This window comes from Mustela nivalis, assembly GCF_964662115.1.
Source record: "Mustela nivalis genome assembly, chromosome: 1".
In the NCBI taxonomy this organism is placed as follows: Eukaryota; Metazoa; Chordata; class Mammalia; order Carnivora; family Mustelidae; genus Mustela; species Mustela nivalis.
Window position 1 is genome coordinate 14,613,446 of NC_139020.1, and position 27,257 is coordinate 14,640,702.

At 36.3% G+C, this 27,257-nt stretch overlaps 1 protein-coding gene across 5 annotated transcripts in view; it reads left to right on the forward strand.

Annotated features, from left to right (window-relative positions):
• The window catches only part of GRIK1 (glutamate ionotropic receptor kainate type subunit 1), a 382,552-nt gene that overhangs the window by 344,262 nt on the left and 11,033 nt on the right, over positions 1-27,257 (forward strand). For 2 of the 5 annotated variants that reach the window (XM_082702772.1, XM_082702774.1), the window contains 4 exons: positions 2,419-2,636; positions 15,566-15,791; positions 20,530-20,780; positions 22,122-22,380. In XM_082702772.1, the coding sequence (XP_082558898.1) occupies positions 2,419-2,636; positions 15,566-15,791; positions 20,530-20,780; positions 22,122-22,271 (845 nt within the window). In that variant the 3' untranslated portion in view covers positions 22,272-22,380. Of the gene's footprint in view, positions 1-2,418; positions 2,637-15,565; positions 15,792-20,529; positions 20,781-22,121; positions 22,381-27,257 lie in introns of those variants that run through there. The other 3 variants (XM_082702771.1, XM_082702773.1, XM_082702776.1) reach the window with 2 other exon arrangements.

Sequence of the window (27,257 nt, forward strand, 5' to 3'; positions counted from 1 at the left end):
TCTAAGTATTTCAATTAACGCTGAAAATCATGAAAGTCACAAAACTGTGTGAAAATAAAAAACACAGTGTAATGTCAAGAAATCTAATTTGTACCGTAGACCAAGGGTTTAAAATGTAATCTGAGTAGATTTCTACTAGTTATTCTTTTTTAGTTTTCTTGAAAACTAAAACTTCATTCACAAGTATATTTATTGTGAAGTATGATAAACATATTTTTTCTGATTAAAATTATATTATTTGTACATTTATATTTCTGATTACTCAGTGGTCCAGTTTTACTGCCACATAATACATAATTATGCAAGTAATAAATTACTACCTTATCTTTTCATGAATGCAACAAAAGGATAAATTTGCAGCACAAAATCTATACCTATAAGCTAAGAAAATATACCTATTAACTCTACTACTTACTTCCCATGGCTATTTTATGAAATAAATGGTATTTTAATGATAACAACTAAAGATCTAAATAATATCACACTGCCAAAAGGCTGCTAGATCAATTAAGTACAAAGATATGAAATAACCTTGGGCATTAAGCATACGCAGTCACCCACAGGCACATAAATCCCATTAAACCACAAGATTAAAACAACAGCAACAAACTATCCCACTAAATCCTTGGAGGCAATTTAATGGAAACTATTATAAATCTGTGTAATATTACACACCCAGACTCATACAAACCAACAAAAGAAGGAAATACAAATTGCAATGAAACTACTTACCTCATTAAAAGAGAATAAAGCTCCCAGATATGTAAGAGCATTAGGAAAATGTATCTGTTAATTCAAAACCCAGAAACTCTGCCAACCTTGATCTGCTTATCATGAGCCTTGAGCTGGCTTTGATTTCATGAGCATTATGTGTGTCTGTTTATAGATTAAATTTTAGTATAAACTCATTTATCTGTGTCCCCCATTCCATCTTCAGCCATTAACTCTAAAACTCCAAAACATCCAATCAGAATAGTGAAAGAATCTTTGAAAACAGATATTTCACCTGCTGAACTATACCTTTTAGATTTTTATATTTTCCACTTTTTAACTGATGATATAAACTCACCATGTCTCTAAGTTCATGGAGGAAATGCTAAGTACAGAACCCATGGTGAATTTCAGGCAAGGATAGTGGTCCAAAATCCACCCATGAATGAGGACGATTGGAGTGAACCCTGCATCCCCCCTTCTGCCCCTTTCTAATTCTACTACTAGATGGGGTTCAGGTTGACCAACAGTTTTGAGCTGGAGAGTTTTCACAAATGTTGACCATTTGTGTTGGTAAACTTGGCCCATATACCCTTTCTTTTAAGAGAGAAAGGTCCTCTTGGTAAACATGTTACATGCCTCCCTATGTTATCTTTTACAAATAATAAACATCGGATGACACCTAAACATGTAAGTTTACCAGGAAAGGCCCCTTTCCACCTAAGAAATAGCCAGTCTTTGAAGTATAATAAAAAAACAAGCACTCTGGGGCACCTGAGTTGCTCAGTTGGTTAAGCATCTGCCCTCAGCTCAGGTCATGTCCCAGAGTCCCAGGATCAAGCCCCAGTAAGGGGCTCCCTGCTCAGCAGGAGTCTGCTTCTCCTTTAGCCCATTAACCCACTCTTGTGCCTCTCACTCTCTCTTTCTCAAATAAATAAGTAAAATCTTTAAAAAAACATTTTAATAAATAAAAATAGAAATTAGCACTTTAAACAACAACAGTATGCTTTTCAGTGAATATATTCTTCTCAGTCCCACAAGAGTATACATTAAAAAATAATTTTGACTTTAAAAGTAACATAAAACAATGGGAATTGATTTATCTACTGTCAAGTGTAGCTTTACCCTATTTCATTTGATTGTAAAGTCCTAAAGTTTTGTTAAAGTATAGGGACAAATGGCATAATATGTTAATTTTTTATAAACGTTTCTAACATTCTTTCATCTTTAAATCAAAAATTCTTCAATCAAAAATAAGTTAGTGTTTCAAAGCTTTCATAGTTGTACAAAGACTGATAACATTTTATTTCACACAATAAGATGCATGTCAGGTAGTTTAGTAAAAGCCCCAAGGTCTTAGAATTGACTTTTTAACAAAAACAAGCAAATAAACCCAAATCTAAGCAATTAAACTAACTCCATAAATGTTAGACATGGAATAGCTCAGGGTTAAAAAAAATCTAATACCATCAAATGTTGATAAATTATATTTTAAGCATTAGTTGCAATTAGTGATAAAAGATCATTTAGATGTTGCTCTATTTTCAAAAAAACACTTCTATTTCACCTACACACAAAAGAGTCCTTAATGGCTTTATAATTTTATGACATAAAAATACATTATTTCCCTAGACTAGTGTCAAATCATGAGTCTTTCGTCTTCTCTTAACTCTGTTTAACACTCTTACTCTGGTGATACCATCACAGGATCAGAGCTGATGCCCAAAGCTCTATCGACCAGAATAGTTGGAGGGATATGGTGGTTTTTCACCTTAATCATCATTTCATCCTACACTGCCAATCTGGCTGCCTTCCTGACAGTAGAGAGAATGGAATCCCCCATAGATTCAGCCGATGATCTGGCAAAGCAAACCAAGATAGAATATGGGGCGGTAAGAGATGGATCAACAATGACCTTCTTCAAGGTAAGAAACTGACAATGTATTCTCAAAGGTTTTCTCACACAGAGGGGAGGGGAATGTGGAATAAAAGAGTCTCTCCAAAAAAAAAAAAAGAAAGAAAGAAAGAAAAAAAAGATGTGGGCGATTTTGTTTTGTTTTGTTTTGTTAATTAAACTTACAACAGCACACTCCCATTATAAGGAACCCATGCGCCCTCAGCAGTCACCCTAAAGCAATTTCTCTGCCCCCTCTAGCCCCTATTTCGTACACTGAGATCCACAGATCAGTATGTTCTTCCTTTATACAAACAAACAAAAAAAAAAAGCTGTTTTCTGAACATAGTCCAACCACCCATTAACGAATAACTCATTCATGAAACCTGTAAAATAAAGATTCCTTAATCTGAATTTCTGATAATCAGATGCAGAATACTTGAATATCATTGTTTTGTTCTTTATGGTCTGTATTTAATGAGATAGAGGCAGATAATAAATCAATGTGTTGATACTGGAATTTATTTGGAGATTTAGAACAACAATAACAAAAAAATCCCCCCGGGGATGCCAGTCAAATATTGTGTCTGCCCCCAGAGTGGTCTGAAGCTTTCCAGTAGCCAGGAGTGCCTTCCGAAGCACCAAAGAAGAATTAACTTAAAGTCAATATAGTTTTATTGTCAAGTGTATTTCATTGTTCAAGTCTTTTTAATTACTTACTTAGAGTAGTGCAACTGATTTCTGCCTTGCTTATGGAATAAGCCTTAGTACTTTTATTATGAAATGCCAGATATCATAGCTCCCCGGGGTCGGGGCTAGGGAGATGGATTCCAAAAGATCCAGGGAATTGTAGAGATAGCAAAAACACCTTAGAGATCAAGAATGTCAACCCTTCACTTTACTAATGAAGAAAACAAAATCTTCAGAAACTAAATTATCTTTCAAAGTCACAAAATTGATGCTAGACAGGGATGGATTAGAACCTTCTTTTAACTGTTCATGTGAAGAAAAAAAGAAAAAAGAAAAACAGTTGTGCAACCAAAATAAACTCTAAAAAAACACCTGTATCAAGGTTGCATACCTAGCTAACCAAAAACGAAGTTGTCACCTCAAGATTGAGTAGACAAAAACTGAGGAAGAATATTAATTTAGAACCAAAAAACCTAAGGGTGGGAAAAATGGGAATACTTCTTTGTACACCAGTATTGGTTCACAAAAATAGGTACTACCTATGCAGTAAATTTTATTAATCAATTAATAATGATTAATAAATAAAAATTACTTTGCTTTAAGTACTTTGTTTAAAATTACTCTGTTTTAAAGTCCAGAGGGTTATTAAAAGCAGAGTAACATGAAAAGTTAGGATTTGCTTTTCCCCTATATTAGAAAAAGATGATTTTTAAACATGCTTTTCGCTTTAAGAAATACATCATTGATTTAGTAACTGTATAAAGTGTGGTGATTGTTCCCTAGACAAGTGTTGTTTTAAGGACAAGTGACATTAAATATATGGTATCTAAGTTTATGAAAGCCTGGATTTTTGTAAAATCAATAGTGTGAAGAGACAGAAGTTACCTCAAGCTAGTAATCTATCATGATACTTGTCAGAAACCAGAAAAGTTACCTGCAAGTCGTAAAGGACCAACGGACACTGCCAAAGTAGAACTGGGTATGTCTGAAAAAATATCTGAAATGATTTACCTCTTTTACCAGCATCAAAAAGTTTTAAAGTATCAGGAAGGAGGTAAGTAGAGGCAGAGAAGAATCTGCTACCTTCTGGATATATACTACAAATACAGAAGAGGGAGAGGCTGCCTGTTGCAAAGGTGATAGACCCGACTTTACTACTGTGCGAACAAGCTGTGTATTCACAAAGCACTGCTTAGCCTCGTTTTGCTCTGTTTCTGCTCCCATCTCTTGTATATCAAGGGTACCAGTCCCTGTTTTTTCCAGCAGGACCCATTGCAGTATGTTGGATAGTTTATTTCCCTACAACAGTCATGTGCCACTCTCACAACTTCTGCTCAAAGAGGGCCCCAGCTTGCTCCTTAGCCCTGAAAATGAGGCATGAATTAAAGTGGTCTCTCAGGTCACCAGGCAAATGATGAGTCAATAAGCATCTCAGGGAGAAAGAACGTGATGGTTGTACTAACAGCAATGAGAATACCAGCCTGCGAAGGACCCTGGCTCATGGCCACACACTCCGTTTGTAAATACTCTACGTATATTTTCCCATCTGATCTTTACAAAGACCCGTTGAGGCAAAGACTAATATTACCCCCTTATCTGGAAGAAAATGAGGCACCGCTCCGTAAATATCGTTACCCGTACTTACAAAGCTGTCAGGACAAGAGCCAGGGTTCAGCCAAACTTCAGAGTGCTACAAGGGAAGCTCCTTGAGGGTAGAGAATTGCTCTGTTTTGTTTGCCATTACATCCCCGGAACTGAAAACAATGCCTGGCACATAGTAGGCACTCAGAGAACGTGTTTCAAAAGACGAACAAATGCAGTAATGAACTCTAAGACAGACGGAATTCATCAGAGGAGGGAAGGACAAAGGGGGAAAGGTACCAAGTGTCTGCCCATTCTGACTCCTGTCCTGAAATTCTACAGACCCGGGAGCTTATATAAAACAGACCTGTGTTTCTCACATTTCAGGGGGCTGGAAGTCTGACATCAGAGTGTCAGCATGGTCAAGTGAGGTCCCTGTTACAGGTCACAGACTCTTCATTATACCTTCACATGTCAGAAGGGGCAAGGCATCTCTCTAGAGCCTCTTTTATAAGGCATTAATCCCACTCATAAAGGCTCCATCCTTATGACTTAAACACTTCCCAAAGTCCTCACTTCCCAATATCAGCATCTTTGTGGGTTAAAGATTATCATATGAATGTGAGGGAGGACACATTCCGACCACAGCAGGGGGGATAATAGAGACCCACACAGGAAGAGACACTGTTTCCATGTTCCTCAATGGACAAGTTAGCTTGCAGCCGGCAACCCTACTTATCAGGAAGGAATTTATTTGCAAAAAAGAGAACAAGGACTAAATCCGATTTAGTTTTCCCCTTGAGGGAGGCAAGCTGTCAGAAAGCTTCAGAGGGATACACAGGGTTTTTAAGCTGGATTATTCCACAAGGGAAAGAAACATTCCAGGCTTTTGGCTCTCAGGTTAGTTCCACCTTGAGTCACTGAGTGACAGGAGTTAATGGTCAAAAAACTCAGTCCTGAGCAGGTCTTCATTAACATTTCACCTCTGCTGTGCCCTCAGGTTTCCCTCCCTCTCTCTCCTAATCAAAGACAATATCCTCTTGGGCTGTTGAATGAATAAGGAAAATCACCCTCGCCCAGTCTATCCTAGCACATTCTGACCCATTTTGGGGTCATCAGCTATTTGCACAGCTGGGTCTCATCTCCACTGAATCACAAGGAAACTTCTAATAAGAAGCATTTCCTTATTACACACAGTGTAACTTGAAGTGCTTTTGTTCCCAGGGGGAGGGATACATATATACATCTCCATCCCTTTGGCAACATCCAAATGGTAAAAATCTGTCTCTCTGCTTTCAAGTTGATTCTAAATTGTTTTTACAGCTATGGGATAGGAAATAGCAAAAAAGAAAGAACTATAGAAATTACCCAAATCCGTGAAGACACAAAATACACCAATCCTTCCTATCTGGTTTTTGTTTTTGTTTTTGTTTTTTAATTTATTTTTTATTTATTTTCGGCATAACTATTTATCATTTTTTCATCACACCCAGTGCTCCATGCAATCGTGCCCTCTATAATACCCACCACCTGGTATCCCGACCTCCCACCCCCCGCCCCTTCAAACCCCTCAGATTGTTTTTCAGAGTCCACAGTCTCCCATGGTTCACCTCCCCTTCCAATTTCCCGCAACTCCCTTCTCCACTCTAACTCCCCATGTCTTCCATGCTATTTGTTATGCTCCACAAATAAGTGAAACCGTATGATTATTGACTCTCTCTGCTTGACTGATTTCACTCAGCATAATCTCTTCTAGTCCCATCCATGTTGCTACAAAAGTTGGGTTTTCATCCTTTATGATGGAGGCATAATACTCCATAGTGTATATGGACCACATCTTCCTTATACATTCGTCCGTTGAAGGGCATCTTGGTTCTTTCCACAGTTTGGCGACCGTGGCCATTGCTGCTATAAACATTGGGGTAGAGATGGCCCTTCTGGTCTTTGAGTCATAAGCATTTAGAGAAGTTCCTCTTTGAAAAGTGTGGCCAGAAGTTGCTCACTAAACTTTTAATCAAAATCCATTGGCTTTATTCCCTAGACTTTTCTGCTTTTGTAGACTACACAACCCCAGATTTCAGGTTTATTTTATTTTCAACATAAAAAACAACAACAAAATTTAATTTTTTAAAGTAGCTCAGGTGAAATTGCACTACCATGTGAATTCAGGTAAGGCCGAAGGAATAAATTGACATCTATTAAGCAAGTGCTGGTCAAGGTGCTATGTGTCTGAGACAGGAGAGGCTGAAGCAGTTTTCCTTCCCTGAGTCATTTGTACATAGAACAACTACATTGGTCATCAGGGACTGTATTTACACAAGAGAACTAGGATTAAATCATAAATTCAATTCCACATGCATTCACTAGGCTTTAGATGGACAGCTAGAATTTGATATTGTCCATATAAAAAGGAACAACTCTTGGTTTTGTGGCCAAGGTCACTTGGTTAATGATGCTTTTTAAGCATCAAATTTTCTCAAAGTCATCAGCATTTTGAGTCTTAAAGTCTTAAGCACTGTGGATGATATAATACCCTTTTGGTCAAAGGGTCTCAGTTACCACTAGGCCAATTACCAAGACAAGGTTAAAGAGAGGCAGGGTATTTTTTATCAACCATCCAGGGACTGTTGAAGATGTGTGAGGAAATTCTCCAAATATCAGGGGATCTTTTATTTCTCCTTGTCAGGCTGTCAATTAGTAAACAGAATTTTTTATAAGTCAATGTTTTAATAATTCAGAACTTCAAGACACTTCACTTACAAGAAATTTTCAACAAACTCCCTTTTATTTTCCACTAAGAATAGTACTAATTAATACTATGATATTAACTATATTGGTTTCTCAGGTGTCTACAGAAGAATTGTTTAGTTCTTTCTATTTTTCCAAAAGCAGGAACAGTAAAGGTTTTCCATGACCTCCCAAACCCCTCAGACCACCACCAGCATTGTCGGAAGTACAAAGGTCAGTCAGTTCATAGCCAAGCTGTGGATACAACTTGGGTGTAACTTCCCCAAGGTTGACATAACCTATTTCCTCTTTTATACTTAAATAAGTTGACAGCAAGGGCATTCAGCTGCAGTTTCCCCTTTCATAATGGAGCACGAAAACACTAGTTTTTCCATCTCTCATAGAAAGTTAGGAAAGTGTGAAAATTCTCTTTTATCTCCTTGATGTAATTGTTAATTACCTTTCAGAATAAATGGAAGAGTCTAAACTCTAGTTTTAGGACGACAATTTGGCAAGTCACATTTTTTTTTTTTCCAGTTGAAGAAAGCATTGTTATAAAAACTCTAAGAACATTTTGAGACCTGAATAAGGAGGATTTTCCAATGCCCCTTGCAAACCAGCATTCAAACTGGATAATGGTGCTGGTCCATTGTTCAGAGATTGAGGATACCGCCCATCACCTCAGGAAATACACCTAACACCAGTTGCTGGGATATGATTTAAAAGTTATGGTGAAGTGCTTCAGAGTGCCTGCTCTAGAGCCAGACAGCATAGCTTCAAATTCTGACTTTACCACTTATTAGCTACCTAGACCTTGGCAAGTTCTTTAAGCTCCACACCTTGATTTCCTTTTCTGTTTTTTGAGGATAATAGCTAACTCATGAGATTATTTTAAAGAATAAATGACTAAACAGGTCATGTGTTTACAGTACCACTTGGCCAATTGTAAACAATCAGGAAGTCAGATATTATAATTTCAACTACCGTCATCACCATTAGCATTCAATACTCACCCCTAGCTATTACTCCTACCTTTCCAGTCTTAGTGAATTTAAACAAACAGACAGACAGATGGACAGACAAAAAACTCTGTTTTAGTCTTTGATCGACTCTCTTACTGTCAGTGATCTCTGGAAGGTGTGCCTTCTGCTAATGGGCAGAGGAGTCCAGAGGGAGTGCCTGTGCCCAAGATCTCAAAGACCTTCAGAGACGAGGCCAGACAAAAACCTTAGTTTTTGGAAGCTTTCTTAGGTACATACGTGATGTTGGCAGAGGAACCATTTCCAGATGGTAGATAGCCATCCAGATGGTAAGGCTGTCCTTAGAATTCAACTGAGAAGCAAAGTAAGGTAGTTCAGAAGGATTCATTTCAGTTTATATATTTGCTAGGATCCCCAGTCATAGCTCTAGTCATTGCACATGAGGTTGGCATTGTAAGAGGTAGGAGGGGGAAGGTATAAAATTGTGTGCAGCGCTAAAGCCCTGAAGAGCAGTAAAGAGAAAAGATGCACACAGACCTGTTAAACACAAGGCAACAGGTAGTTTAGGAGCCTGTCTTGTACAGACAGGAAGTGGTGTGAACAGAAGTCCTTGTGAGCCAGAAGGGTAGAAAATACTCATGTAAGAAATGTTTCTCAGTAGAAGCTTGCCTTGTAACACATCACTGTCCTCTCAGACCCAAACGAGAGGATTACACAGATTATATGATTCAGTCTAAAAAGACTTGGATAAAATAGGTTTAAAAAAATCGTAACAGGCTTGTCATTTCTTGCTTTCATGGTCTAGGGACTTTGGACTGGCTATGGGAATAGGGGACTCTCTAACCTTTATAATCTCCTTCCAGGGAGTAGTTAGGAGCTGTTATCAACCCCAAAGACATTTCAAGAAAGTTATTGAACACCACACCAGTGGAACTGAGGCAATGAGCCATTATGGGGAGACAGGTTTCAGACAGAATGTCGTACAAGGAAGCACAAAATGAAAGGCATTTCTCAGACTTCTCTGCATAAGAAGATATTAGCTTGTGTTTGAAAGATTCAGCTAATTTTACAACCAGTACCCAAAATGTTAAGTCCTCATTTGTTAAAAATGTATCTGTTTGGGAAAAAAAAAATCCATGAGGTCAATTAAAGTTAGCCTTTTTCAAATTCTGGTATATTGCCTATAATGGACAAATCTTTAACTCTAGACAGGAGAAAAGCATGAAAAATGTTTTAGCAAAGGTGTTTAAATCTCACTGAGGGAATTTTTTAAAGGGAGCACATGAATTTTTAAAACCTTGAAGATTCTGCAAATGTCATAACTTTCTATCAATTCAAGATAAGAGCACAATCAACTGCAATGATCATATTACATACATTTGAAAGACAGAGGCCCTCACTGTAAGTATAAATATTTTCTTCTGAGATCTTCTTTCAAAGGGATTTTTGTAAATTAAGTCATATTTTTAAAATTCCATGAGAATATATTACTTAATGAAACAATATGTTTAAATTATGAGTTAAAATTATTATTTTAAAGGCAAATTACCTCTGATGTGTCTGCTTCAAAAGCTTGGATTTCTACCTAGATGATTTCCAGGTCTCTAACTGATTTTTTTTTATATATATATATTTTTATCCCCAGGGGTACAGGTCTGTGAATCACCAGGTTTACACACTTCACAGCACTCACCAAAGCACATACCCTCCCCAATGTCCATAATCCAACCCCCTTCTCCCAAACCCCCTCCCCCCAGCAACCCTCAGTTTGTTTTGTGAGATTAAGAGTCACTTATGGTTTGTCTCTCTAACTGATTTTTAATATTTATCTTAAATCAGGATTTATCTAAAGAAAAAGTAATTAGAAGATTTTAAAATGTAACTATTTGGCATTTTATTTGTTCAATATGGCTATATTCACCATATTCATAATAGCATTTTTGATAAGACAACAAAGATAAAATATGAATAATTTATTCCCAGTGTATATGTATGCATGTGGGGTTATGGATATATATATAAATAATCATATATAAACATGGATCTATATGTAAAGTCTTCAGACATATTGGTCTTAAGTAGAATTGCACAATTGCTCATTCTAAGTAATAAGATTATATACCTCCAATGTAGAAGCCCTATAACCCGATTGAAGAAATAATGTGATAAATCATGCTTTTCTCAGTACAAACGAGATATTAAAAGGATATGTCTATAAAATGGAGGTTCTATTGGTCTTAAGGCTCTCTTATGCTACAGAATCTACCTATTTTACATGTTATAACAGAAACCCTGCAACGGCAAACAACAGAATTATATAAAATATAAAATGCCATTAAAGGAAAAAAATAGAAACAATATCCACACTTCCTTCTAAGTTCCAACTGTCACACTTTTGAAAATACAATCTAATTTTTTATATATGTTATCTGCCTAACTTTATGCCATATATTAGATGTTGACTACAGGAGGTGCAACAGTTCTGATTATCATAGAAAAATAGCACCACCACTTACTAAAGTTGTCTCTTTAGAGAACTTAGCTGTTAAAACGTTAGCCAAACCATGAGTTTGTTGCTTGGTGTATTGAAACAAATAGCTGATTCCTTGTTGGTTAAGAACACAGAGCCTGAAGCCAGATTTCTGGAATCAAATCCTAGCTTTATCATTTCCTCATGTGGCATTCTGATTTCTCACATATAAAAGAGGCATAAAAATGGCATCTTTCTCAAATGATCACGCTGAAGATTAAATGAATTAATATACACAAAGTGCTTAGAACAGTGCTTGGCAAATAGTAAACACTGCAGATTCTGGTGATTATTACTATTTTCAGTAAATACTTTTTAACTGAACACAGACACATTGTAAATCATTTTCCAGTGAGTATTTAACTTGCATGCACTATAGGGGGAAAAAGAGAAATAAATGATGATCATCAAATAGAGATATAGTAATACTCCCTTATAACGGATTTTAGATGAAAATATGCTTAATCTTTGCCAACAGTGTTTCATCAGCAACAGAACAGCCACATAATCAGGTTTAACCAGGCAAAATGAAATTATCTAAAACAGATGCTCTTACAGTATTTGGGAAAAAAAAACAAAAACAAAAAACAATTTCAGATTTAATAAATAAGACTTCAGTTTTAAGTACTTTTGCTAAGAAACTCAGAGTACTTTACAAATATTCTAATTAACCTCTGACATATTCATTGAAACAAGAGGCAGTCACTGTTTCTATTTTTTAAATATATATTATTAAAATTATGTAGCAAGCTGAGACTCCAAAAGATTTAGAAGCACAAAAATATCTGTCATTCAAATAGTTTCATTTAAGAATTACTAAGATTTATGTCTTAAAAATGGAAAATCTGTTAAAAAGAAATAAACCTAACTACTACAAAAATAGTACTTTTTGACCTAACAAAAATAAACACTGCAGAACAGGGCGTGACAACGGACAGAACTCAGAAGTAAAGAGGAAAGAGACCCTGATTCTGTTCTGGCTCTTTCACTAACCAAATGTGACCTTTTGCATGTCTCCAAAGTTAGGACTTGGCATAAGTGAAATGAAGGAGCTGGTCCAGAGAATAGAATGTAAGGGTTAAAGAATCCTTAAGGGAAACTCTTCCAACCATGAAGTTCTTTCTGGAGGCTTCAAAGGTGGAAAACGGACTGTGTCCTAAGGTGCTGAGTCACCCAGAGGTATTTCTAATAGTTAAAAAGTTATTCTGTAGCCACATTTTGAGAGTCTTTCTGAATATCTACGCTCCTCAGCTTCTCAAATAGTCTGTAATTCCAAATGTGGAATACAAAGGTGTCCCACAAAAGCAAAATTTCTAAATAATGAAAGGGAATTTTAGCTGAAAACCGAAGGGTGCTAGTCTATGATCCATTTTGTTTACCATTATTAAGCCGCATCAAAAATGGCAAGAGGGCGGGGGGCCTGGGTGGCTCAGTGGATTAAGCCGCTGCCTTCAGCTCAGGTCATGATCTCAGGGTCCTGGGATCAAGCCCCGCATCTGCCTCAGCATCCTTGCTGAGCAGAAAACCGCTTCCCCCTCTCTCTTTTCCTGACTCTCTGCCTACTTGTGATCTCTCTCTCTGTCCAATAAATATAAATAAATAAAATCTTAAAAAAAAAAAAAAAAAAAAAGAATGGCAAGGGGGGCGGGGTCAAAGAAATTTAGACTGTTTCCTGTATCTTCAACTTGACCAAGTCCTCTACCAAGTGGTAGTTTTCTTACTGGGAGCCAGTTCTGCCCTCATCATTGCAAAGGAGTCCGTACCAGCTAGACTTCCCCTCTGGCACCACAGGGAGTTCAGGTCAGGAACAACCTTCTACCCTGAGAAGAAAGAAGTAGATATGGTTGAATTAAATCCATGATCTCCAGCTCCACAGAACATCACTATGCCTGTTGTGTTGTGAAGATCATGCCAACTCGGGAGAAATGGTGTTACCAAGCTGTGATGGGACAAGAAAAGAAATTGAGAGTAGAAGTTGAGAATTTTTGTTCATAGATATTGTGGTACATGATGATGGATTCCTTGAGTGTAGATGACTTTGAGGGCTGTTGAGTTCTTTTTGTGAGCCACATGTTATACAAGCCACATGCTAGCTACATATACTAAGACCATAGATAGGTCTTTCATGTACTGAGAAATTAGACAACCCCCCACATCAGATAATTTGAGAACATATCTGATGGGTCTCAATGACATGCTTGTAGGTTTTGAGTTGAATCTTTTCATCTCCTTCCATGTCCTTTAAGACCTGGACTCCCCACACTAGTCCATTTACCATGAATGAACTCATAATTTACTTTGTTTTGTCCTCAATGTCCTTAAACTAAAAGTCCAGTATTCTAACTATTTATAACATTCATTTTTAATAAAAGTTAAGTATGATTAAAAATGGATGTTTCATGGGATTTTTTAATGTGGAGGCTGACTCTAAGTTTGTGTTAACATGATACAAAGTAGCAAACTGCTTCAGGGAATAATATAAATCCGTGAATTTAAGTTAGAGTGTTACAGGCAGAGAAAATAAGATTAAAATCAACCTCAGAGGAAATTTGGCAATAAGGACATCCGCTTCCCCCAGATCATCATGGTCCAGTGGAAAGAGCATTGAATTAGATGTTGGGAGTCCTGGGGTCCTGTATTAGCTCCGCTACTGACTAGTTCTGTGACTTCGATGAAGTCTCCAAAACTTCTATAGCAAAATTTCCTCCCCTCCCGGAAACAGCGGCTTGAATGAGTAAATTTCTAAAGTCTGTGACAACTTTAAAATTTCATACTTCTAAAAAATCTATTTCACTTAACATAGTTTTCCTGAAGGAGGAAAATTTTTCCCAGCTGTGCATTTACTACCAAAAGACAGACTGACATCCCTCTACTCCTTCAAGTAGTTCTTTATTACAAATTTAACATTATCTATCTCTTAGAGGTTGAAATCACACACCAAATGAGACATTGACCCTGATCCCAAAAAACATGCCTTTGTTATGGACACATGAGCTCCAATTTGCAGTTATCTCTAGGGCTGAGGAGTGATTCACAGGGGCCTAATCATGACAGAATGGGTTCCATAAAATACCAGTATCTATAAGGTACTGTTTATTGAATTGTTGTTTGTCTCACAAGACCTTTCTCAGGGGGATGTTCAAATGCCTAACAATCCAAAATAAAGCCATCTGTCCTCCCTTTACTCATAAAGTCTACAGCATTAACCCAGGTCCTAAATAGAGTTAGGAATTAACTGAGCCCCCAGGAACACTTGAGAATGAATAACCACGCCAGAGTTGATTCCACAGGTATTCCATTTATTGCTTATGGCCCCAAATCATGTTTTAAGCTTCTCTGCACTCCTAAGATGATAGACCTGATGCCTGCCAAAGAAGCTGTCTCATGTGTGGGGGCAGGAATTAGTTCGGAATTATCAGTAATTTCCATAATGTCTTTCATTTTCAAAATAAATGGAGGGGAGTGTTGATGCAAATGAAGACAAATTCAGGAAAAAAAATGGAAAAATATGGAAATTATAGAGTAAAATGTAAAATGCCTAATCACAAATCATTACTCAAAAGAATAGAAAATCCATACCCAAGCAATATGAAAACTAAGGCAGCATACTTTAACAAAGAAAGTATGATAATGAGATAATGGAATGTATAGATGCAGATATCATAAGCATATTTATGGTTTATTATTGAATCTATCAAAAAGCTGAAGAATAAGGGGAAAGACAACATCATAGAACACTTTGAAATGAAATATTCAGCTCTCATTTTCTAAAATATAGTTGCAATTGAAATTTAGTATATACATTAAAAAGCATATAAGTACAGTATGAAGAATTTTCTGATCTGAATTTCAACTTGAAAAGAACATTTGTATTCTAAGTTTTCCAGAGAAGATATGAATGAATGGAAGTTCTTTCATAAACAAAGCAGTAATAGCATGTGATTTATCTCGGGGGTGCCCCCAGCAAAGGCATGCTGTATCAGGTCCAGAGATGTACATACCAGAAGATAGTAAAACAGTGCCTGCTGAAGTTGAGGGGTAAGGGGAATGGAGTCCATGAAGAGAGTCCTGGAGTGAGCTAGTCATTCCTTGGCCCAGTATGCCTTGAGGATTTGTTCTTAGTGACCACAGTCCATTAGGTAAATGCTGTCATCAATACCAGTGTTCTTTCTTCCCTAACAGAAAGCAACATAAGGACTTTGAGCCAATATCTTATACTGTTAATCGGCAAGATCTCCCTTTTTCCTCCATAGCTGCCTCAGAACTTCCAGTGTTCTCCTGTAGTAATTGGGCTCTTCTTAACTACCAAACTGAAGTCCTGGGATCCACCATACTGGTTCTCTACCTGAAAAGAAAGACTCTATACTATTTGGACCACTGGGATCTTGAGTAGCTTTAGGACGCATTTTCTCAGCACTCCTCTGCTGGTGGGTGTTCTTTCTTTCCCTGCAGAAATCAAGGATATCCACCTATGAGAAGATGTGGGCTTTTATGAGCAGCAGGCAACAGACTGCCCTGGTTAAAAATAGTGATGAAGGAATCCAGCGAGTACTCACCACTGACTATGCCCTGCTGATGGAGTCCACCAGCATTGAGTATGTGACGCAGAGAAACTGCAACCTCACTCAGATTGGGGGCCTCATTGACTCTAAAGGTTACGGAGTGGGAACACCTATCGGTAAGAGAGGCAAAGCATGAGCCAAGACTAGATAGGCAATGTTGGTTATGAAGGATAGAGGGAGTAAACTCAGAGATATCTACTCCACACTCCGAGAAGTTCTACAATACATATGGTGGACTAATCAATAAGGGAAACATCCATTTAGGTCGAGGCATGTTTTGAATTGACAATTCCCAAATATTTAACTTAATGAACTTTCAACCCACTGTTTCTTTAAAGCTCTACCATTACATACCTGGTTAAGTGTACCAACTTTATTATTTTACTCTCAAAAAAAATCTTTAAAAGAATATCTTCCTGACTAATCCTCTTAACATTATTGTCTTCAGTACCTATACATGCCTATCTTAAATTTCTTAAATTATATAGGAATATATCAAAATTAATTGTGCATATAGATGCTGAAAATTGAAAGGTTAGAATTCTATATCTATAAAAGAAGAAAGATGAAGATTGAGTTATTCTTTGGCAATATGTTAGATACAATCAAGGATAACTATCTAAAACCTCCAAATATTGCTATTTCTGTATTTTATGCTATTGTTTTCCTAGGGATATCATTGCCTTGCAGGCATATAACAAGGTTTTCTTGCATTCTTAACACATAGAACTGTGTTCTATATTTAAGGAACAATTATGAGCTCTCTCTCTATAGAAAAACTGTATCATATAAGATTTGGGTTTCGTGGTAATCTGCTTCTCTCAAGTGAATGATTAGTAATTTTGTGGTAAAATTTCCAAAGAAGAGAAATCAGGGGCCACCTTAGACCACTGGATAGTCTAATAAGCTGATATCTTGGTTAAAATCAAGTCATATTATTAAGGATCCAAGATAGATTAGTTTTGCTTATTTATGTTATTATTTTTGTTGTTTGAAGCAGATTGTCCAGTTCAACCCTCAACATTAAACAGAGATCACAAACACAAATGCTTATAGAGGCTAAGGAGACACCATAACTGAATAAACTTGTTTGCTTGAGAATATTCCCATAGGGAATGGTAACAACTATGGAAACTTAGAGACTATGTGGTCATTCAAAGGGGGCAGTTGTCTTTCAGGCTAGTGAATTTCATATGTGGGAATTTAAATACAAGTTATTAAATGTTTTATTTTTCATTTAAAAAAATCAGATTTTAGGTGGACTGTCCAAAATGTTAGAACATTTAGTCCCAAATTCATTAAAAAAAAGACGGCATATCTTATATTCAAATTTTGATCAATATTAATTTAATTAACCAGATAAAGACCAACTTTCTTTACCTTTTATTATGAATACACAACCAATTTGATTCATTGCTGTCTAGCTGTTGTTAGAAATATATACTTTGGAGAAATAAACTTTATTATTATTATTATTATCATTATCAAGAATGAATTCTAAAGAAATCTGAAAAATGATTGAGTTGGGAAACCTATAACTACTTTTTGTCCCTTTATTTTCAATAACTTCCCTGATGAAAATACCAATATTGCTAGATTGCTAGTTAAGTGTATGTGTATATATATATATATTCCCCCCCCCAATTGGTAAACTCTCCTTTGATTAAGTGAACATGCTCTGCAGGAGTCTCAGTGGGATTGTTAGACACTAATTAAAAGAATGTTATGAGTCTTTTTGTAAAACAATCTACTATCTCCCTAACCAACCTCGGTCACCTCATTTTCCATAATAGGCACGAGGAGCGTTAGACAGATGCTTTTTTTTTTATATATACAACAATTTCTGATTTTAGTTAAATGGACCAAAAGTCAGACAAAAGTACTAGGAGTGGGTTGCTTTTACCTGAATCTTCAAAATCAAGACCCTAAGATTGATTTTGTTATATTCTACATCTTCTCAGAGGAGCAACTGTGGTTCCCTAATAGAACTATGTTTAGATTAAATTATAGAGTTGAAAACTGCACTTTCCTCATTTTATCTTCCACCTCATAAGCCCAGCCCACTTTGATCACCTTCAACACTACTCCTTGTTCACCAAATTTCCTATCTGGTAACGAGGAGAGAAAATAGCATCGTGTATCATTCCTTCTGAGAATATTTGTACTTTACTACGATACTTTTAATGAACATTTCTTCTAGTGAATGAATACAACACTGAAGTTAAAGTTTGGGAGTAGGGAGAATGGAAAGGAAGCAAGAGGCTTCTTTCTGCAACAGTCCTAAACTAATGCAGCAATTTGAAAATGACTTTGACCTCATGTAAACGAAGCTCAACGAGTATCACAGCATTGTATATTATATGGTATAGAGATTTGAGTGTTTCCATGCAGTTTCCAGCCTCAACCATACTCTGACACACAAGTTCCAAAGTTGAAAAGCTCTTCCCCCTCCCTAGATGAAAAGAAATACACTCCAGGAATTCTTCATACTGGTTATAAACCTGTCAGGCTTTTAAACCAAAAACAATGAAGGAATAATTGGAACAGATGGCAGACCTCAGAGAGAATACATCCATTGGGAATACAGCTGTTGGATAAATTTGTGAGATGTTTCTTCTATGATGAATTGACTCTTTAAGAAAGCTCAGTTGCTATTCAGGAAGATCTGTGTGTATACATATATATTTTTTCAAGTCATTTATAATAAATCACTTCTGAAGTCATTCAGTCCACTTAAACAACAACAACAAGACTGAAGCTAACATATATTCAGATACAAAAAAATTCTCCACACAATTCTGGTCTTGCCCTCCCTGACTCCCTGAAGGAGCTAAACTCTTTCCCATGGTCAAAGATTGGCAAAGTCGGCTCAGTCACAACACAAAATTGAAAACTTTGCTTCTCTGAGACTCTCAGGACAGTAGCTCTGGAAATGTGCCTCCTAAGGGATTTAAAAATAAAACTTCAGGAGAATGAGAGCAGTTACAGCTTAAACAGGTTACCAAGAGGCTGGAAATTACCTTCCTTAGAGAACAACTTTAAATGGAGATCCGATCCCCGTCTGTCTGAAATGTTTTAGGTATTGTGCAGCCTGAAGGCAGAAGGAGAGCGTCAGTCAACATTTATTGAGTGCCCACTGTGTATACTGCTATGATTACAGCAGCAACCACCACCATAAGAATCATTCTTAATGCTCTTCAAAGCATTTTCTTGTACATTAAAGCAAAGCTCTCCTGGTTCACTTAATTGCTCACATGCTATGGGTATGTTAATGATGCTAATTTTGACACTAACCATTATTCTGGGGGTGTTTAAGCAAGCAGCCAATATCTTTTAATTTGGCATACAAGAGTCATTTTCTCACCAAAAAAAAAGCTATTCTTCTAATTGACAAGCCACAATCTAACCCCAAAACATTTTGCCCTTCTTTTAAATTTGATTTTGAGTACTAACAATCACTTTAGGAAGTTTTGGGAAGGAAGAAAGAAAAATGACACATGCCACAATGTTAACCTTCTGCTTTTCTGACATAAAGCATACCACAGAACATAAGGTTTGTGTATGTGGAGACTGAAGGCAGGAAGAGGGGCAGGCTGTGGGGTAAAGCAAGCAGCTTTCAGGGAAATAACACTAAGTGAGAAGTAAGAGAAAATGAGTTAAGTCCTTGCCAGTAACTAGTACTTTTAATCATACTTTCACATTCTAAATTTCTTCAAAGCTAAAATACATGGACGGGTCTATATGATTTTTAAGATTTCTTTTGGTTCTAAGATGACCATTTTTTCTATTTTGTTTGATTTTTGCATTTTTTTTTATTTCTACCAAGAAGAACTATTTAAAGTTTTCAATGGAAAGAGTGAGGGTATACTACCTTTCTACTGAGTAGAATAAATACCAACAAAAATTCTTAGCATCTAATGAGAAATTGAGTAAATGCATCTTACCATCTTTTAAAATCTTCTTTTGCATTAACTGGCATCAGAAGCCAGTACTGGGCCAGCTATGGCTACAGTACTATCTAACCCTAACATAATTAGAAGTTCAGTGACATTACTAGATGATTGAGCCTAAAAGATATCAGTGAAGTCTTTGCAAATTTTCCAAACCTTGTGGAATTTTTAAAACCTTGGAAGTATTTCAATCCTAATCTTAATAGTATGTTACTAAGTATATTAGTCAGTATGGACTAATTACTATAACCAACATCTGCTATGTTCAAGTGGCTTACACCATAAATGTTTGTTGACCTTGCCATGGTCCAGTGCGCATTGAAAGAGAGACTGCTTCATGCAGCTATCCTGGTACCCATACTCCTTCCAGTTGGTGGTTCCACTTGAAGTGACTTGAAGTCTTTTCCTTCCTACTGCATATTTGGGGAAATGGAGAGAGAAAGTAGAGGACGATGTTGGGAGAATGTGAGGTAGAACTGGAACTGGGAAATGTCTAGCTGCTGCCTAGGAAGAAGATAAGATGGCACTGGTGACTGTCTAGCCAGGCTGTCACAATGTTAGACAATTGAGAAAAAACAGAATCTAAACAGTGAAATCCACCAGTGTGGGAAAAGATTTATGGGAAGTTCACCAGAAGCAGGGGGCTGTCACAGAATTCCCAGCTCATCTTTTCCTTGTTTAAAAGGATCCGACAGTCTGAGCAAGAGTTAATCTCAGCACGTCAACTATCCATTCTCCAATTGCTTAGAACTTCAGAATACAGAATTCAACCTCTATGCCCTTTGCTAGTCAGTGTGTGGATTGGGGTTTCCCAAAAGCCATAAAGTTGTTACCTCTAAGACAATAATCCCTCTTGATGTCGTCAACCTTTTGGTGACCAATATCCAAATGAACTTCCTTACAGGCTCTCCTTACCGGGATAAAATCACTATTGCTATTCTTCAGTTACAAGAAGAGGGCAAGCTGCATATGATGAAAGAGAAGTGGTGGCGGGGGAATGGCTGCCCGGAGGAGGACAACAAAGAGGCCAGTGCTCTGGGAGTAGAAAATATTGGAGGCATCTTCATTGTTCTGGCTGCTGGACTGGTCCTTTCTGTATTTGTAGCCATTGGGGAATTCATATACAAATCCCGGAAGAACAATGATATTGAACAGGTGAGTCATCACTTTCTAAGACTGGGTAGTTTTAGTTTGCATTATAGGTCTTAAATTTGGGGGTTTAAAGATGCCTGCCCTTTTTGGTAACAGTCTATTGAATTAGATGCCCAGAAGAGCCATTTCTGAGTTAGAGCAAAGAGCTACTGAATCCCTGCCAGGTGCTCCTGGCATTGTAGCCCCATCATTTATTAATGAGAAGAAGGAAGCGCCTTATATACTAAATCCAATTAGCACTATTTGGAATGGCAGTGCAGAAATTCCAAACTCAGTTAATTTCTTGGACAGTTATTTGCTCTTAAGATAGAAAACCTAGATAAAGCAAGCATGAAATAAATCCGAAATTGGAAAAGTTATAAAAAGATCTTTGAGATAAATGTTACCATCCTTTCTTTAAGTCTAGATGCTGAGCACATGTACTAATGCAAAGCAATTTACATAAAGATATAAATGAGGTATTTTGTAACTGAGCATTCACCTCTCTCGAAATATGATTCTTAAAAGGATAATTCACCAATTTGGGGAGGCCCAGGAATATGTTAAATTATACAGAGTGACAATAAAACATATTAGAGACTTTATTTTTCCAAATCGTATTTAGGATTATAGTTGATTTCAGTAGTTGATCATTTTTGCCTGTCACTGCTATTTTTGATAGAAATCATACCAAGAACTTACACCATCCTGAATAAGATGATTGTATTAAAAAAGAATTCCTTCATAAGCATTCTAGAATAAGCAAAGTACAAAGCTCATGCCAGTTGTGGTGCTTTAGGCCACCCATTCAATTTAATATTCCTGTTAAAATTTTGAGGTTATAAACAATTATTAACAGGGCTAGTTTAATACTCAGTTGTTACTGTCCTGAAATTAATAAATTTTAATAATGGGGTTCCACATTTTCACTTTGTACTGGACCCCACATATTATGTAGCCAGTTCTGATTAATAATCCCATACCAGTCCCACCTCCATTAAGTGGAAACTCTCCTTACAGTCCCAACGCTGAAAGGGATTGATTATAACCTGGTTTTACCATGAAAATTTTCCCACAATTACAAGTCAGTTGTGAGGACATTAAGCACCCCTTTCTTGTTAGAGAAAACTATCTTTGCTTAAAGGGGAAAATGGACTGTTCTGCTTTGTTTGAACTTTCAATTTACTCTTGAGGTGTCTTGTTTTATGCAACTAATTTGAAAAATAAAAGCCTGTATATGTTATGCTTTGATGTGCTTCTCATAATTGCCAGCTTCATTTTATTTAAATTTTCATTTAAACATTCATTTTTGCTTCTGATTTATTCATTTTTTTCTATATTTTTCTCATTTCTTTTGCATGCAAGGCTTTTTGTTTCTTTTATGGACTGCAGTGTAAGCAAACCCATCCAACCAACTCTACTTCTGGAACCACATTATCTACGGATTTAGAATGTGGCAAATTAATTCGAGAGGAGAGAGGGATTCGGACACAGTCCTCAGTTCATACTGTGTAATCAGTTAAAGGAAAAAAAAGTATGCCCAGTAGAGATTGTTTCTGCTAATTGGTGTTGTTGATGATATCTGTATCTACTAAGCATAAATAGCCACAATTCCCTATCCCTTTAAGATAGCAAAACTCATGGACTCTAGACGTTGAAGTCAATGCAATGAGAACAGATGTGCTATCTGTGTTGAAATTGAGGTGTATTAGGGGTAAATAAACTCCCAAGATATGTGTATTTTCCAGAATCTGCTATACCATCAAGACAATGGCTATCTTAGCTCTATATTCATGCATTAAAAATAAGCAAGTCTTTCCTCATGAAAAAGTAGATCCAGACTTCCAACAGTGCAAAGCATAAAAACAAAATGCAAATATTGTGGAATTGTTTTCATCTTTGTGGACTTTTTTCTCCTCTTTCCTTCTCCCTGTCCCTTATGTTCTGTAGATTCACATGTTCAAACTGCCCAAGCCCTATCTTTTTGTAGTAACTCCATAACAATGTTGATGTTCAACTCAAATTGATTCCACTATTTACACTGTATTATTTACATAAAGACTCAAAGATGTCTTGGATTTTAAAAATTGAAAAACGTGATCCAGAAAATGAAAAATAAACTTGAAACCTCTGGCGTCACAGAAGAGCCTTAGCTAAATTGAACATCACTCAGGAAGGCACAACACAGTCAAGTAGAAATTCATTATCATTATCCTGTAACATTTACTTGACCATCCTCTGTAGGTTCAGATCATAGTATGCTCAAAGTCTCTAAAGAACTGTGATTTTTTTTTTCATGTTACAGATCATTTCTTGCAAGCTCCAAAGAAGATCCTAAGCTAGGAACTCATGCATAACATCTTCTATTTTCCACTTACTCACTCTCACTCTGCATTGACAAACATCTTTTCACAAGACGTTATTTATTCCCTTCTTACTCACCCAGAATAGAGTGGTTGTCCTCATAGCAATCTTTGCTGAGCATTACCACTTTCACACTCACTTCTCTGGACCCTTAGTCATTATCAATTCATTCCGAGTGTATTGCGGAGAAGGGCAAGGAGGAGAAAATAAATAGAGGAAAGAATTTCCACACACATTACAGATCTCTGGAGATTTATTTTACACCTGCATTCAAAATGTTGTAAATAATTCCCACTCTGCCTCAGCTTGGTGACATAGAAAACCAACTGCATACTTAATTTGTTCCTATGAAGGATATCGGCTGTCCCTCTGAGCTTCTTTTCCTCTTCGCCGTGAGTAGGGGAGTTGAAGATACCTTTCATCTCCCCTCAATATGGACTAAGCTAGTCTTTGTTCTCTTAAATGGGATTACCTTTTGACGTATGAATTTTAGCCCCCAAAACGTATTTCTCAGAAGTAAAGATAAGCCATCTGTGCAATCATGTAGCATTTTGCCTTCTCTTTGCTTAGCTTTAAGTGGGTTTCAAATTTTGAACCACAGATCTCCCCAGTCAACATTATATTTCCCCAGTCAAGCATGTTTAGGAAAGTTGACTCCTGCCCTGATTGTTTCTCAGTCTTGCTTTCTTCTTTAAATAAATGTACTTTTAAGATAATATCTATAAATTACACCAACATTTATTTACTATTATTGAAGCAAAAGCACCAGAATTTGTCCTAGGTCAGAATTTGCATCTTCATAATCAATAGAGTCAGGTGTTGGAATAAATATTTTATCATTCATAATTCATTGATTGTGTACATAGAAATCACAAATTATATAAGCTTATATTTCAAGGGCTATTTAATAAATCAAAGATGCTACCAAAAAATTATAAGGATGATTGATGAAGTTTAGATGATCAAGATTAGTAATAACAAAATTCACTTTTCTACAGACTATCTTTTAAAATTGTAACTCAGAGGTTTGGATAAAATTAATATTTGTGTGCCACTTTAAGCTGTATCCTACCTATTCCTGGTATTTATATGTTATTTTAAAGTTTTCAGAATTTCTTGAGATATTTGAAAAGATACAGCATTACAGTTAATCCTTTCAACAATTTTATTTTAGCTTTACTAACAGAGAAATAGATATTAGTCAGCAGCCTGGAGTCTTAGATTTTAGAATCAGAAGAGGATTTTCAAAATCAATCAAACTTAGGTGCAGGTTTTAGCATAGCCACATGCTGAATGATCGTAGAAAAGTGACTTAATTTCTTAGAGCTTTGGTTTCTTAATATGTAACACCAGGACATAATTTCTACATCATAAGGTTATATTTGAAGGAGTGTCCTTCACAATGGGTCCCACTGGAAACTGTTACCCAAATGAGATTTTCCTGCTCGAGGAAACTATGGAGCATTATTCTAAACATTCCTTTACCACATGATATCTCAGGGTATTTAATATGCTATAATGCTTTGGGAATTATCTTTTTGTGTGTGTGCATTGGGAATTTTCAACAAGATTGGAAAGTATTCAGTACTCCCCATACTTATTAGATAACAGAATTTATTTTTCCCCAAAAGCATCTTGACAGACCATTGCTCTACAGATCATACTCTAGGGAACACTGGTATGATGGTGTGCATCTCATCCAGTGATAATGTACACAACATGTTAGCCATACCCGTCACATAACTGCCATTTAATAAACAAGAGTTTTGGTTTGGGGGGGGGTAATTTTTAATTTCTCTGAGCTTCAATTTCCTCAGTTGTAAATTGAAGGTAATCTGTTGACCTATATTTACTAGGAGAATTAAAAGAAATAATATCATGGCATAGAAAATGAGATCATTTATAAGAATCCTGTTAAAAGATACTGGTTAGCAGATGTTAGTTCCTTATAGAGAAATTAAGTATTATTCTCTGGTCAGGTGGGCAGTAAGTTCAGTTTACCATGAAACTTAATACAAAGTCAGTTTGGAAAGAAAGTTTTCCAGTTTAGAGGTTCAAACTATACATAAAACCATATTTCCTTACACAAGCATTAAAAATCAAGGGCAATTTCATTGCACGCAAGAGAAGGACCCAAATCAACAACACATGAGGATCTAGTAGAAGTTTTGAACCTCGACTCTAGAAATTCTATTTTGATTATTCTGGAATGGAGGCAGGACAATAGCTTTTTTTTTTTTTTTTAAGATAACCAGTTGATTCTATCATGTAGTAGAGATCTAAAGCATTATATGCATATAACTGGCACTCACTGATGTTTACTGATTGATTTTAGAGGTATGACCAGTAATTCGAAGCAAGATATACAGCACATATTTGGCATTCAATGTTCAATATACCCTCTCTAGAGAGAATTCAAAAAGAAACTGCACATCTTTGAGATAAAAATTTCATTATATTCAATTGATAACCTTCATATTTAATTATAGGAGCTAAGCCTACACCAAATGATCAAATCAGAAGTTTAAATGGTCTCTGCACCCTTTTATCCCCAAAGACCTCCATACATTTCCGAAATATAGGTTCCCTACACTCTCTTCTTTCTCCTTCTATACATGCCCCAGCTAACGAGTTCTTAATATCAAGTGAATAACCAGTGAGACCACAGTGACCACCAAGGGCCATTGCATTTTAGTGAAATTTAGGGAGAAAAGATGGGGGGTCTTGAGCATGAAAAAAATTTCCAAAGTCTTGTTTTCACGTCATTAGTTCTCAGACTTTGGTGTACCTAAGAATCCCCCAGGGAAATTACTTAAAATACTGATTATAGGTTTTATCCGCATAGATTCCTTCTCAGGGATTATAATCCAGGAACAGGTATTTTTTAACAAAATCTGGAAGTGAATGCTTAAAACTACTTTGCACATTAGTTTTCATAAAAATTTGCTTAAATATAGCAGTTTTCTCCAAAATTAGGTTATGTACATGAGGTTTTATTAAAACTATCTTCAGTACAAGAGGTTTGTAAAATAGCTTTTCTTACATGAGTTTTTTCCCCAACAATCTTAAATACAAGTGTTTAAAAATGTTGGTAAGCATGAGTTTTCTTTAAAGCTAGATGCTTAGCTTAAAGAAGAGACAATACGTGGAAGGCATGAGCAAGGTCTTCAGAGAGCCAAAATGCACTTGCATAGAATGAGGAGTGTTTCTTGGTCCAGAGCTACAACTAAAACAAGTGAATGGATGTAAAAGATGTTCCATATAAAATACAGCAAAATAGTTCTAATAATTTTAAAAAATGGAGCTAAATAGGATACAGCAATTTGACTCCAAATTAAATGGTAAGAGTGAGATTTTATTAACACTGGCAGTTTTTCTGTGGATTATACCTGAAGGAAGACTGTTTCAAGTTAGCAAGAGAACAGAGAGATATGAAAGATTGAACAAGTACATCAAGAACTATGGAGCCCAGAATGTTGTCTAATCTGGTTCCTGACAAGCCTGTTTTATAAGCCAATGCAATAATAATAAGAAAAAAAAATAAAAGCTGATTTTGTCTTAGACTAAAATTATAACCTGAATTATTTTAGGGTTTTTTCAGCAAAATTGGAACTACCTAAGGAACACATGGTGGGTAGAGATAATGTTCTTAGGAAATTCAGCTGGATCATATAGTTAAACCTTTCCCAAAATTATTTCCAAATACCTTACTGCATTTGACTAGCACTATATAATGTTCTATGTAAGCCATCTATGGCAAAGCAATGATTCCAAATTAGTTTCCAAGCCCATAACCCTTTACACTATAAGGTCTATTTCCCAGTAAGCACTTTAAAAGCAGCCTGGCCTTGAAAGCAAAAGGAAAGCAAAGCATTCTTACTTCTTGCACTATTTTCTGCACATCTGAATGTGCCAAATGGCATTATTAATTAATTCTTATAGATAATGAAAAATTTCTGCTTGATGCTGCAGTTTTAACTTGCCTTTAGGAACCATCTCATTATGCTTCCCACAGTTATGGAATTTTATATGCACAGATGCACAAGCATATTAAAATCATTTTTGTTTTCAAAATCCTCTCCATAGAGACTGATATCATGGAAAATGGGATTCTCCTTTAAATTTTAAAAGAAATTT